The 13,509-nt window shown below is 52.3% G+C and overlaps 5 protein-coding genes across 5 annotated transcripts; all 5 read right to left on the reverse strand.

Moving 5' to 3' along the window:
• Nucleotides 1-17: 17 nt before the first annotated feature.
• On the reverse strand, nt 18-1,839 carry RHO25_005390 (uncharacterized protein; the record flags this gene model as incomplete). The annotated part of the gene is made up of 3 exons (XM_023596293.2): nt 18-230; nt 291-1,372; nt 1,494-1,839. 3 exons carry the CDS (start codon nt 1,837-1,839, stop codon nt 18-20), a joined length of 1,641 nt encoding a protein of 546 aa, XP_023457459.1.
• A 1,088-nt stretch (nt 1,840-2,927) lies between these two features.
• On the reverse strand, nt 2,928-3,860 carry RHO25_005391 (uncharacterized protein; the record flags this gene model as incomplete). Its single annotated transcript, XM_023596294.1, has 1 exon — nt 2,928-3,860. The coding sequence occupies one exon, from the start codon at nt 3,858-3,860 to the stop codon at nt 2,928-2,930; it is 933 nt and encodes a 310-aa protein (XP_023457888.1).
• Nucleotides 3,861-4,610: 750 nt separating this feature from the next.
• On the reverse strand, nt 4,611-6,119 carry RHO25_005392 (uncharacterized protein; the record flags this gene model as incomplete). The annotated part of the gene is made up of 4 exons (XM_023596295.2): nt 4,611-4,707; nt 4,773-4,935; nt 5,005-5,946; nt 6,017-6,119. 4 exons carry the CDS (start codon nt 6,117-6,119, stop codon nt 4,611-4,613), a joined length of 1,305 nt encoding a protein of 434 aa, XP_023457458.1.
• Nucleotides 6,120-6,672: 553 nt separating this feature from the next.
• RHO25_005393 (uncharacterized protein) lies at nt 6,673-8,422 on the reverse strand (the record flags this gene model as incomplete). The annotated part of the gene is made up of 2 exons (XM_023596296.2): nt 6,673-7,040; nt 7,093-8,422. 2 exons carry the CDS (start codon nt 8,420-8,422, stop codon nt 6,673-6,675), a joined length of 1,698 nt encoding a protein of 565 aa, XP_023457456.1.
• A 1,941-nt stretch (nt 8,423-10,363) lies between these two features.
• On the reverse strand, nt 10,364-12,645 carry RHO25_005394 (uncharacterized protein; the record flags this gene model as incomplete). Its single annotated transcript, XM_023596297.1, has 2 exons — nt 10,364-10,420; nt 10,480-12,645. The coding sequence occupies 2 exons, from the start codon at nt 12,643-12,645 to the stop codon at nt 10,364-10,366; spliced, it is 2,223 nt and encodes a 740-aa protein (XP_023457457.1).
• Nucleotides 12,646-13,509: the final 864 nt, after the last annotated feature.

Genomic DNA, 13,509 nt, shown 5'->3' on the forward strand with positions numbered 1-13,509 from the left:
GTACTTCTCTACTGTGCTTAGAGTTTATATGATGTCTGTTTCTCAACTTCAACTCCAAGCTCTCCATCGCCGTCTGCTGGATGCGGTTTACCTTCTAATGTGGGCTCGTCGTCTGCTACAACTGGCGGTCCTGTGAAGTGCTTTCTGCCGTGGATGAGGTACCATACTAAACTGATCGTGGCGAAGGCGACGAAGACGACTGATGCGTAGTTCATGGATGAGGCGGTGACCTAGGCAGGGTTAGCTGGGTTTCCAATACTAATGTGTTGATTGGTTTGTCTAAGACTCACGGGTAAGCTGACTGGCATGCAGAACAGCACGATAGCCAGCCCAATCCAGCAAAGGCAGAGGATATTGATCGCGAATCCGAATTTTCCAAGCGAGAAGGTCGAGTGCTTGACCATTTTGCGGCCACGAAGGACGCTGACCAGGATGGGCAGACCGTAGCCGCAGGAAAGGCAGATCGTTGCCACTCCAGTGAAGCTGTTGAAAGCCGCCGTCGAACCAAAGTAAATCAGACCGAGAAGACAGTCGACCACTGTGGACAAGACCAGTCCCCAGAGTGGGATCTCCAATTTGGAGTTGATGCTTCCCAGCCATCGATATCCTGGAATCGCTCCATCGCGAGCGAAAGCGTAAGTGCAACGACTCGCAGCTGTTAGAGCACCAACTCCAGCGAAGAAAAGGATGCCTAGAATCAAGAACAATAGGCCAAACCCTCCTCCTGTCGAACCCGTCACAGTCTTGAAAAGCGTCCCAATCGGCTGTCCACTCGCCACATCCAACAACATCTGCACATCCGGCAAAACGAACAAAATCGGAATCAAATAAATGACACCCGTCACACCAGCCGCCGCAACCGACAAAACCATAGCCTTCGGCACCTCTCTCGCCGGATTCTGCACCTCCTCACACATACTCGCCACCAAACCATACCCCGTCAAAGTATAAGCCGCCTGCAACAACCCGACAAAAAACGCCCACCCATCCGGCCAGCCACTCGCACTAGCATCATAATGCGTAAAAACAAATTCTCCCGAACGATAATTATCCGTCGTAGTCAACAAAACAATCATAATCACCACGACACTCGCCGCAGTCCAGTAAATGCAAATCTTATTGATGAGGTCCAAGTATTTCGATCCGAAGGCGTTGACGAGGAAACAGATGAGCATCCAGGCCCAGAACATGAGGATGGTTTGCCAGGCGTTTGCGACAAAGTCTTCGTGGTAGAGGCTTATGGCGCTGAGGATTAGTTGGGCGCCGGAGAAGTTGATGGAGAGGGTTACGGTCCAGTTTCCGACGAGGTTGAGCCAGCCTGTTATCCAGGAGGCGATGGGGGCGTATTTCTTTGTGGACATCATGGCACTCCCTGAGATTTAAATCAGTATTTCCGCTCGATGCTCTCAATAGGCGAATCACTCCGGGCAAAGGGTTTTGCGCTCAAGAGAGAGGAATGCCATCTCAGAAGGATGTAGGCTTCGAATACTCACAATAATACACCCCACCAGCGGTCGGATACACAGCACAAATCTCCGCCAAACTCGCCGCGATCGACAGTGAGATCAAACTGACTAGTACCCAGCCCCAAATAATCGTCACAGACTGCCCATCTGTCAACGTAATGTATAACGTCGTGGACAGACCGAATGGTACGGCCATGATGGCGAAGGATAAACCGAGAATGGACAGCATGCTCAGTGATCGCGGCAATTCGGACTTGTAGCCCATGCGCGCGAGATCTGCGTCTGCATTTTGGGCTGAGAGGGAGTTGTTTCGTCCTGCTGCGCCTCCGCTGCCGCTGAGGGCGGAGATGCGGCGTTTGGGTTCGCTAGACATTCTGAGAGCGCTGTATTGTTGTGGAAGCTGGCAGGCTGGATTGGAGGAAGGTGTGTCTTGTTTCTTTTCTTTTGTGGATGAGGAAGGCGGCTGTCCACTGCGCGTCTTGTCGTGCAGATAGCTACTGCATAAGAGGCGTGCGCTGTATGCGACGCGAGCAGAGCAGAGAGCGGGAAAGAGAGACGAAAGATGAAGTGAAGTCGAAAAGGTGCAGCAGTAGCGAGTGAGCAAGCAAGCAAGGCAAGAGAAGGTACCAACCCAAAGTTCCGAGAGTTCGCTATCAGTAGACGAAGCTAGCAGTAGACTTGCCGAATCGCAGTAGTTCCCTCCCTCGCTCGCGTGGCACGATACTTTCACTTTCTCGCCAGTACAGTACGTACACACCTAGTCACAGTCATCATCATCCTTATCCTGTACAGTATCTGATCGTTCCACTTCACAATCAGAAGGAGGGGCTGATGACTGATAGGACTTGACGCTGTTTCTGTGCATCGGTCCGGGTCCGTCTCTGACCAACGCGAATGACATTTGGTGGCGCATTGTCGGGAAGCAGAAAGTCCAAGCGGGCGGGGGTTATGGGGTGGGCTGGTCGGGCGGCCTTGGCGAGCTAGTCCAGCTGCTCCGATGCCATGCGAAGGAGCTTATCGTTATCTTTTGTGCTGGAGTCTTGTTTGGGATAAGCAATGCTTGCATGGTTGGATGGTAGGGCTGGAATTTTGACGAGATGAAGTGTGAACAGGGAGGAGGTGATGTTGAGTGTCGCGTGTGCCGTTCTGCGAACTGCGTCGAAGGACCGTGGCGCTGCAACTGCAGTATGATCCGAGCGTGCGTGGGGATTGACGTCTTGCATGCTGCGTTCGTCATGACGAGGATGACAACATGTGTTGCACGACTCCGTTGATGAACAAGACGCAGATCATGAGAAGAATTACAACATGGTCAACAATGAATGACAGCCTCAGTGATTGATTCTATCCTCATCATATATTCACATGAAATATATACAAACATTATGCACAACCATCTACATCAATCAATCATCACTAATAATCCTCTTCCCTTACACCCATTCCCTTCCTTCCACCTCTTCAGAACCCCTCCCTATAAGTCTGCCAAAGCGTCTGAATCCTCGAAACCTGCCCGGGGGTAAACTGACTATAACACTCATCACTCGAATAATCCATATAATTATGAATCGCATCCACCCCCGTCTTCGTCGGACAACTATCCTTCGGCGGCTTAACCGGACACCCATCCGTACTCGTACTCTGCGCCGGAGTATCACTGATCAAATCCCCCTCACCTTCACAACTATACCCTTCAAACGTATGAAGTAATCCCAACCAATGTCCCGTTTCGTGAACAGCTGTCATACCCATATTATACCCGTCCATGGAACCGCCGGGCATTGTGGCGGCGTTGATGTTGCAGCCGTCGGAGTAGTATTGCGAGACCTGGGTTTGGGCTGTGACGAGGGAGGGGAGGGTACATGTTCCGAGGATGCCGCCGGCGAAATCGGAGTGGAAGTAGAGGTTGAGGTCACGGTATTTGCCACTCCGGAGGGCTTTTTTCGCGTCGTCCATGTCGTTTCCGTCGGCGATGGCCCAGGCGTCGTTGACGGTTGTGGAGACGTTGATGAGGTTGAAGGTGATTCCGATGGGGTTGTAGGCTTTGTTTAAGGCGGCGACTTGGGCGTTCGCCATTTCGGTTGTGAGGGTTCCGGCGTTGGCGGTTGTGGTGAGGAGGTGGAGGTAGGTGTTTACTGTTATGGCGGGTGTTACGGCTGCGCGTTTGAAAAGGCGCGAAACACCGGTTGGACGACGGCCATTGCGGGCGAGGAAGCGGATGGTTTCGTTGAAGTGCGTAGAAGCTTTGGCACGTGTGGTCCCGCAGTCGAAACGGCGGATTGTTTGATTCGTGACAGGGTCAACGAAAGTTGATATGCCATTGGCATCGGGCTTGTTGGCTGCGAAAGCCAGGGACAACAGTGTCGCCAAGGAGGCGAAAGTGAAGCCCCTCATCCTTCTGCAGAAGAGAAGTTCCGTATTCAGTAATGCTGCTCTGTAGCGGTGCCGTGTCCGAGGAATGTAAGAATATCTTGAGTCAATGCTGATGCTCTGGAATGTGATCAATTGCTAAGATATATGTGCTGGGTCGCTCCTACACGCTGCGTTCACAGGCCAGTAGAGGACTAATCGTCGATCCGGAGAGCAACATGTCTCTTGATATTTAACCAGGCTATCGCGGCACCTAGATCGTCCCTCGAGATTAGTTCTTGGTGTCGAGGCTTCGACGTTTGCGGCTCTGCGCGTTACATGAAAAAGGCTAGTCGGGGTAGACAAAGACGACCCGGAGACCTGGTTAGCAGCCTCAACATCGACAAGGCGAGTCCGAAGGACGAATCTAGAGCAGTCAGCCTTAAAACAACCAGTCGCTAGACTCAGTGCAGAGCGTGTTTCTCGGCATGATTCCTGTTCGTAAGTATTTGCAGGCCGGACATGCTCGGAGGACGGCGAAAGGAAAAGATAAAGGGACAGTCGCGAAGAACTGCACCCACAAAACATGCGCATGCGCACAAGTAAGCAAATTCAAAATGAATCGATTGGTATCAGGCAAACATACATTCTCCCTCCGTGATGCTTCGGTCTCACCGGCGATCGAATATCCAGATATCCGTGTATAGTCCCGATGCCGCGCCGCAGAACACCACAAACGCCCTGTATCAAATTCGCGTGCTTTGAAAAACAATGAACAATAGTCGTTTCTTCATTCTATGCTGCCTCGTTAGTTCTAGGTGCTCGCCCGGTAGTAGTTGCCGTTGAGGGTTGGTCGGTGTTCCACGTCAGGTAACTGTGGTCGCCGAGTTTCCTGCATTGTCGATGTCCGTAAGCCGATTCCATTCGTTTCTCGAATCATGTCGCATCTCGACTCACCTGGGCCTTATCAATTGTGTGACAGTGAACACACCGCCAAGCACAATGCATAGTCCGCCAACGACAATGTATGCAATGCCGAGAAAGGGGTTGCGGCCACCCATGACAGTTCTCGTTGAGATGAGAATTGACTTGGTGCCATCGTAGACCCGCACTGGGAAGTCTGCGAGGATTTGTGTTAGTGCATGACTCCGGTGGCATGTCTCAGGATTCGCCATCCCAGCTCACTTACAATCATTGATGATCATCTCATATCGTCCAATCTCCATCGCCTCGATGTCATTGCGCAATGCCAATTTGCTGAAAGTCGGTAGACCAGCCGTACGCATCCAGACCTGAAACTCCTCCCATTCCTTGAGGTTGGGGATCGGGTATTGTTCGTTGTAGCCTTCGGGATATGCAACCTGCCAGTTCGGAGGTGGAATGACATCCGCAGCATTATATGGTGCGTAGCCATACAACTCCCGATCAGACGACCACGCGATGCCCTGGTTCGTCATGTTGTAGGTAACATTTCCCGCACTCGACCCAGCCGCATTCAGCAGCACAGGATTCGCAAAGGTATCATTGAACAGCGAGTTCGCAATCAAGCCGCAAGGATAGTACGCCTTCTCTTCTCCCACAGTCCCATTGAGTCTTCCCGTCTTCAACGGATCGCAATCACTGCCTCCGATAGAGCTATTACTCCTAAAGGTGCCCTTCAATTGGTCCTGATCGAATGACTGCACATATCGTCTGTGGTTTTGATAGAAATTGGTGAGCTGGTAGTAGAGTAACACAGGCCCGGAGAGTCGGTCGGGAATGTAGAATTGCAAATGGCATTGCGTGGTCGGTACCTCGTGGCCTTTATTTGTGATGGAGCTGTTGAGCGGGAAGCCGACGGGCACATCGCGTTCAACACACCATTGCGGCGCATTCGCGGGGTCGGTCGAGTTTTTGAAATGCGAGCTGACTTTGTCGCTGGGGATGGTCGCGAAGTCGGGGCAGGTGGGTGTCTCTGCACGATTGCAGTCGGAGTAATCGATGGTGAGCTCTTGCACCGACGCGCTGGCCCAGAGGAGGAGGCCGCCGATGGGCGCGAAGATGATACCGACGGCGAAGAAGAGCGGGAGGACGGTTTTGGGAGTGAGGATGGGCTGCCACGCCTTTAATCGCTGCTGGCGAAAGGCGTTATCTGTCGTATTGTTGTCAGTGCCGTCCAAGATGCAGCGCAGTGGTATCCGCGCAATCCGGTATCAACTCACTCGGCGGCCTCCTGCTCTTGGTCTCGCTCTTCTTCTCCTCGGTGCTCCCGCGCGAGCTGCTCGCGTCGGGGTCGTTATTGTGCACGACTTCGGTCTGCGACATTCTGGCTTCGGGGATGGTGGCTAGCAGCACATCAGAACGCGCAGAAGCGACAAGATGTAGTGAGCGGAGGACACGAACACAGCCGTCCCGGCATGGCCGCAGTGAAGCGCCGCCACGCAGCACCTGCAGGGTCCCTAACGCCGGCTCTTGGCATTGCGTTGATAGAGGCCCAGATTTAGATCTGACAACGAATGCGCGACGTCGAAATATATCAATACGCACGATACTGCCCTTCGCGCGAGGTCGGACTGAGCTCTTATATGCTTACAGCGAATCTATATGATCATGTCGCAGGTCCAAACTCTGCCAGGATCGAAGCCAGCCAACTGGTTGTGCTCACTCAGCAGCCTTTTCCTGGATTACTCCTGTTTGCGAAAAAGTATGCAATGTATGCATTTGCTTTGTACTCTCCATCCACACGTCTAATGCGATAATACCCGGCTGCGAGCCGCGCAGCCATATATGCTCTGATGTCTCTATCGTCTTCGCCAGAACGCTTGCAACACACTCTGCACACACATACACACACATCGAGCAACAACATGCAACGCTGTTATTGCTCATCGTCTTGTCCAACTCGCTTGTATCGGCCGCTACCGCCACCACTCGCATCATCGCCGCCCCGCTTTATTCTATCAGCAACATTGGTGATCCATCCGGCGATGCCTTCGCCGGACCGGCCGTCGTGGAGCACAGGCTTGCCATCCTTGACATCGACTTCCGGTGGTTGCAGATCCATGTCCGGAATCTGTTCGCCCTCTTGATCACCGAGGCGGAAGGACACAGGAGATCGATTTCCACTAAAGATCGATTCGGCCTGCGCCAGAGTCTCCGGAGTAGGAGCCATTGTCGATGCGTCTCCGAAGATGGAGTTCATGTCTTCGAGTCGCACGTTCGCCGTCTCGGGGTATATGAACCAGACTGTCGAAGTGTTAGTAAAGCAAATATGACAAAGGGGCGATGCGGTACTTACCAACAACAAAACTGACAGCGCAGAAGAAAGCATGAACCAAATATAGCCTCCACTTGATAGCCTGCTGCAGTATCGGCGTCATCTCGCCCACAAGCCAATTGAAAGCCCAGTTCGTTGCAGTCGATAGCGAAGCACCCTTGGCACGAATGCTCAATGGCAAGATCTCTGGAGGGTACAGCCATGGAATTGGTCCCCAAGAATATCCAAAAGCGGCGTTGTAAATCATGACAAAGATGACAACCATCGTCGGTGTAAGATGAATGTCAATGTAGATGAAGTAAGAAATGGCCGAGAGAGATATCACCATGGCCACGGCTCCAGATAAGAGGATGAATCTTCGTCCCAGGCGATCGACCACGTACCAGGGAGGAATTGTCGAAGCCAGATAGGTCAAGCCGTTGATTCCCGTCATGAGAATCGCATCTCTGCCAACCCAACCAGCTTGCTCAAACACGAGCGGAGCATAGTAGGAAATGACATTGATGCCATTCAGCTGCGCCAGAGCTTGCGCAGACATGGCGATGAACACCCGCTTGTAGTACCGCTTGAACATGTCCGCGTACGAGCGTTCTCCTTCCTGCCGTTGCAGCAAGACATTCATCTTGATCTCCCGGTACTCGTCTCTGGCCTTCGAATTGTGAATATCGCCTTTCCCATAGAGGTTGGCAATCACCACAATTCCCTCCTCATCATGATCGTTATCCAGCAGCCACCTCGGCGACTCCACAATCAAGAAACTCCCCACAGCTAACAATGCACCCATCACCACCTGCAACAACAATGGCAACCTCCACGCCCAATGCGACTCGATGTAACTACAAAAGTAGTCCACCCACACACTGCACATGTAGCCAAAAATATTGCCCGAGAACTCAATACACGCCAATTTGCCTCGATTGTGCGGCGGACTGATTTCACTTTGGTATACAGGCACAATGGTACTCAGCGCACCCACGCCCAAACCAGCGATAAATCTCCCCAACATCATCATCGGCATTCCAGTAGCAAATGTTTGAATTCCACCTCCTACGACGAAAACCAGCGCTCCGTATAGAATTGTCTTCTTTCTCCCTAACATATCTCCGACTCTTCCGACTAGTAATGAAGAAATAAACGCTCCGACCTCGAGAATCGCAACCATAGTTCCAATCTCTGCAGGACTAGGCTGGTGGAAGTAATCCTTGAAATACGGGCCTGTGATAATACCAGACATGACACCTTGGTCGTAGCCGAAGAGGAACACGCCGAGTGAGACGAATATGGAGAGGAAATAGATAAGCTTCTTTCCGTGCAGGCCATGCATTCTGGCAGGACCATCGGTGGGAGCCATGATGCGGGCTAGAAGGCGGACGCCCCAATTCGCGGGTCGGCGTGGTGGGGAGGGGACTACGATGTCCTCTATTCGTTTTGGGACGGAGGAGCCAGGATGGCGGGAGCGACGGTGTTTTTCGTCGTGGGGAGAGGAAGCGTAGCGGACGTGTTTGGTGGAGGATTTGTGTTTTCGAGTCCGGCGGGGACTGCTATTGCTGGTGTTGTTGGGGCTCAAGCTCTCTTGGAGACGAGCTGCGAGAGGGTCTTCCTCGTCCGCGAGCTGGTCGACGAGGTCTCCTGTGTCGCTCCAGAGCGAGAAGTCGGAGTCGTGATCGGAATCGAAGGAATCGTCGAGGTCGTCAGAGCGGCGGGTCAGGCGTTGACGATCCGCCTTCTCGTCGTCGTCGTCGTCTTCGTCGTAGCTGTAGGAATCCCTGCTCTGTCGCCGGCCAGAGGAAGAGGAGAAGGTGTGCAGGGGGATGGTGGGTTGGTGGTGGTGTGTGCTGCTACTGCGAACAGAGTTCTGAGCGTTGAGAGGAATTTTCGAAGATAGAGGCTGTTCGGCAGCCCTCCAGACCGACTATCGGTTGGGTGCGATAGGGGAGTAGGAAATGCAAGGTCCCGGAATGTAGGCGTGTGCTGCTTTGACTTGCTTGCCAGCGGAGCTGCAAGGTGTCGTATGGTGTTCAAGCGAAAGGTTGCCGCTAGTCTACTTCGCCGGCCGGATGTCACGCTTTGGGGGAGCACGAGACTCGTTTCCGCGCGCTGGATGCTGGTGCGCGCGTGCAGGTGGACAGCTATAGGATCGCGCTGCTGACTGTGTTCGACGATGATGGCTGAAAGAGCGAGAGTACGTATACAGGATACTGGTGGAGGTGATGGGAATAAAATGAAGCCTCTCAGCAATGGCAGAACTCTATGCGCCCATCTCTGCTGCCAATCCGCTGCCGCTGCTGCTTGGAGGCTGCTGGCGTGAAGATCCACCGCGCCCCTATCCCTATTCGTCCCTATGCGGCGGAGTTGAGGATCCTCTGCACCGCGCGTCTCATCAAATTCCCTTCAATTTCTTTGTTGCCTGTTTCCTCTCGTCAATACTCCAGAGAATCAATAAGTCAATGTCACGCCAACCCGCGCGCTCTCCACAATGTCTCTTCCCTCTCCGCATTGCTCCACGAGGCCGTGGGCACGCGACGTAGCCGAGTCTTCACTTAGCAATCGCCTTCGTCACGCTGCATCGGCAGAAACGTGGCCGAGATGATCGAGGGTCTCAGCTTCCCTGCTAGCTGCCAACGCCGCTGCTAACCCGCAACTCCACCATTGTCGGAATCGCAAGGTCACACCGACACCCAACATTTGTTACATAATTGAGCGGCGTTCGGAGTACATCGTCACTGAGTAACCCATATGCGGAGTGGAGCACAATAGGCAGCAGTTGCTATGGCTGATGTCCCTGGTGTTTGAAGCAGAGACGTCCAGCCAAGACATAATAAACCCGACATCATTCACAACTTGAAAACCAGAGCTATCATCATGCAAAGTCAAATGACGGGCAGAAGCAGCATCAGATCTGTCACTGAAAGGCAGGATTTATTCCAGCACGAAAGAGAACTCCAAGCTTTAAAGCGCTCAAGCCGAGACCATTCACGCTCGTATATCTGAATGCCAATGAACCAAAATGCCATGTCTTGGGACCACATTCATCGCAGAGACGCAACGGTACACACTTGCGACAATTTTTCAAGGACTGCAGTCTGCACACGACGAGTAGCAGTTCGTATCAAGTGGACTCAATCAATACCAGCAAAAATCGTATCTTATAATACATTCACCAGAAACATATCCTCAGCGCATACCACAAGTCACCAACATAACGATTCCTCGCACACATCCTCGCCGCAAGTTCAAATCCCGTAACGACAGTCGCCCGACTCCGTTCCCACTCAAAAGAAACCTCTGTCCTCTAACGTCCTCCTACAGTCTGCGCCGCATTCCAACCTCCACCACTGATCCTCTCTCCCTGTCACTACATATCAGCTACAATCCTCTCACAAATCCCATTCACCCCCTCATACTCACCACATCCCTCTCAAACCCACTCTGCACCTTCCCATTACTCGAATAAGTACTCTTCCCTCCAAAATCCATACTATCACTCTGTCCGCTATCCTTTCTCTTCTGATCAACGGCATCCCATCCATTCAATCCGCCTTGCAAAGAAACGAGATTGTTTTCTCTCGGCGAACTCCTCTCAACCTTCCCTGCCCCTCCCCCATTATTAATCGCCACAACCTTCGCATCACGCTGTCCCGCAGACTGCGGATCCGCTGAAAATCGACTACTAGCCGGTGTAGGAACAACAGTATTGTCTCCACCATTATTATCGATTGTAACGACTTTGGCGCGAGAACCGGAAGTCTCGCTTTTGCTGAGGGAGAGTGGTTGAGGGACTGGTTTATTCTTTTGAGTTGCGGCGGGGTGACTGCTGTTTTTGAAATTGTTTACGATGGAATTTGTGTTGCTGAATCTGTTTGGGTTGGTTGAAGAAGAAGTAGAAGATTTCTTGTTGACTTGTTGTCCGACGATGTGGTTTGGGACTTTTCTGGGGTCTTTGCTTCCACTGCCGAATTTGCTTTGCCATGGAGATGTTGTGCTGTTGCCTGCGTCGACGTAGTTGTTCTTCTTGGACTTTGAGTTAGAGGCATTTGTTGTTGTGGTGTTGTTGTTTGACTGTTGCTGTTTGCTGGACTGGCTCATGGCGGCGAAGTCGACAGCTTTGGTTGCAGGAGGCGTTGGTTCAACTCTCCCTTGACCGGCAGCTGTAGAAGCGGCGGTGTTGGCTTTAGTAGGTCCAGTATTCGTGTTATTGGCATTTTCGGATTTCAGATCGCTGTTGCTGGGGCGAGAGAAATTCATGTAGGGGCGGGTTGACGAATTGGGATTGTTGCCGTTGTCGTTGGGTGCCACGCTGAATCGACGGTTATCAGATTTCTTGCTGGCATTGTAGAGCGACTCCTGCTCTTGGGCGTTGCTTCGAGCTGCATTGTTGTTGTTGGCAACAGGCTGATCGCCATGCATAGCTTGCGTACCAGCACTCGCAGTCGAAGCATCCTTCTGCCCCTGCTTGTTTTGTCGCTCACTACTCTTATTCCTTGCAACACTAGAAGTTGGCGACCATGTAGTCTTGTTCGGCTCCATAGGCAAAGGCGGCGAAGTCCTGATCGTAGAACTGAAAGCGCTACCCTGCTTCTTGGCCACGCCCGAGACTTTAGTAGGACTGAGCCCATCGTATTGGGGCGCTTTGTCAACACTATTGTTCGACCTCGAGCTATCTGCGGTCTGTGGACGGTATGCGGTCTGTCCATTCGTATCAGCAGACCGCTGTCGGCTATGCGAGTGGGCAGGACCAGTTTCACGAGAGGTCGATCTTCCAATGCCATTGTTTGCTCGGCTGCTGTTGCTGCGTGCGAACTGCGTGTGCTGGAAACTGCCATTGCTGGATGATGTTCCCGGGCGGGAATCGTCAGCGATGTCGCGTTGCCTCCTGTTGGCCGGACTTCGATGTGGGCTTCTGGAGAGTGTCCTTGCCATGTTCTCGGTCGCTCTGATCATGTCTGCTTTGCTTCGCTTTTGTTTCAAAGCATGCCCGGTTGAATGAGGAGCACCCATGGGTATGTTAGTCCGAAGGCTTTGTTGCGCTTCGAACTCGTCCTGAATATCTGCTCGAGATCTTCGTTGATCACGGCTTGAATTCTCAGGTTCGCTATTCATTCGTCGTTGGGCATTGTAGTTTTGGTGTGCGCTCGCATTCGGCCTCTGATCTACTTGGACATTGCTGTTTGTTTCGCTCTGACTTGAAGTTGGAGGGTCGTCGCGCCGCCAGGAGGATGATCCCTTCAGCTCAAATGGCCGAGAATTGGCATTGTCGTTGGTACGTTCCATCGAAGGTCGTTGATGAGTATAGCCAGTCCCTGCTTTGGAGTAATCGTTGCCAGACCTTTCCGTGTCATAACTATTGTATGCTCGTGAGGCATCAGGCCGTTGCGGGGTCTTTCGCTCCATATTCTGCATGCTTTTCGCAGCCTTTACCGTCGAACTTGGCTCATCCTTCTCAAGTTTAGTCCCACGGGAGCCTGTAGCCCGAGGCTCATTCGTCTTGTTCGCATTCTTGTTCTTGCCATCTTTCTTGTCTTTCCTTCCTGGAAATAGATCTATCCGTATCGCAGAGTTATCAAATAAACGCATACTGATGAAGGTTATCTAACAAATCAAGAGCGACCAGCGCTTTCTGTTTGGTAGATGTCTGAGAGACGAAGATTAGTGTACGGATGAAAAGGTGAAACTATTCCGCACAAGGTGGCTGTGCGGTCGCAAATGTATCACGGGCGTGACAAGGCAATACTCCGAGAAGAACTGCATCGTGTCAGGCAAACAGCCACACAGACTGCAGAGCATCGTCACCGGCGTCACGCTCCGCAACCCAATGCTTCTGGAAGCAGGCCATATGACGCCGTCTCAAAGGCTGAAACAAGTTCTGCCGCGCTCGATCGTCGCAATTGCAATCGCAAGCTCTCAGACGAGGCAGGATGTTCGTAGCGGACGAGTCGGTTTGCAGGTGAGGTCGGTAGACATGAGTCGTGGACATGCAGATCGTGACGTACCTGGGCGGTTGCCCAGCACCGTCAGTGCAAGAGAAAGTCATCTTTTGACTTCGACATATATTGCATTACCAGCCTCATCCTGGCGTAGAGTACTCTGTCATTGCAAGCGAGGTCTCGAGAAGGTGTTGTGAAATGTCTGCGAGGGCGGAACTGACAGATGCCAAGCAACTTTGGCGCTAGAGGTCAGAATCGCATATAGCCAGGATGCCTGCGCAAAGACCAAAGTAAAGCGTACACTGCCACTGTAAACAATTGTATGATGATGCGGAGTTGTGCTTTGAGTGTCATGGGCTGCATTACGCCCGCCGTACAATTGCGACACTTTCATTGTTGCTCTCAGTCGCTGTGCACTTCTAGACATCAGCAATAGAAACCGCTTCACTGAAGAGCATGATCTTCGTATTATTGCCCAACCCGCGGACCCTGCAAACTGTGTCGTTTCAGCATT

This window comes from Cercospora beticola, chromosome 3 (assembly GCF_033473495.1).
Source record: "Cercospora beticola chromosome 3, complete sequence".
In the NCBI taxonomy this organism is placed as follows: domain Eukaryota; kingdom Fungi; phylum Ascomycota; class Dothideomycetes; order Mycosphaerellales; family Mycosphaerellaceae; genus Cercospora; species Cercospora beticola.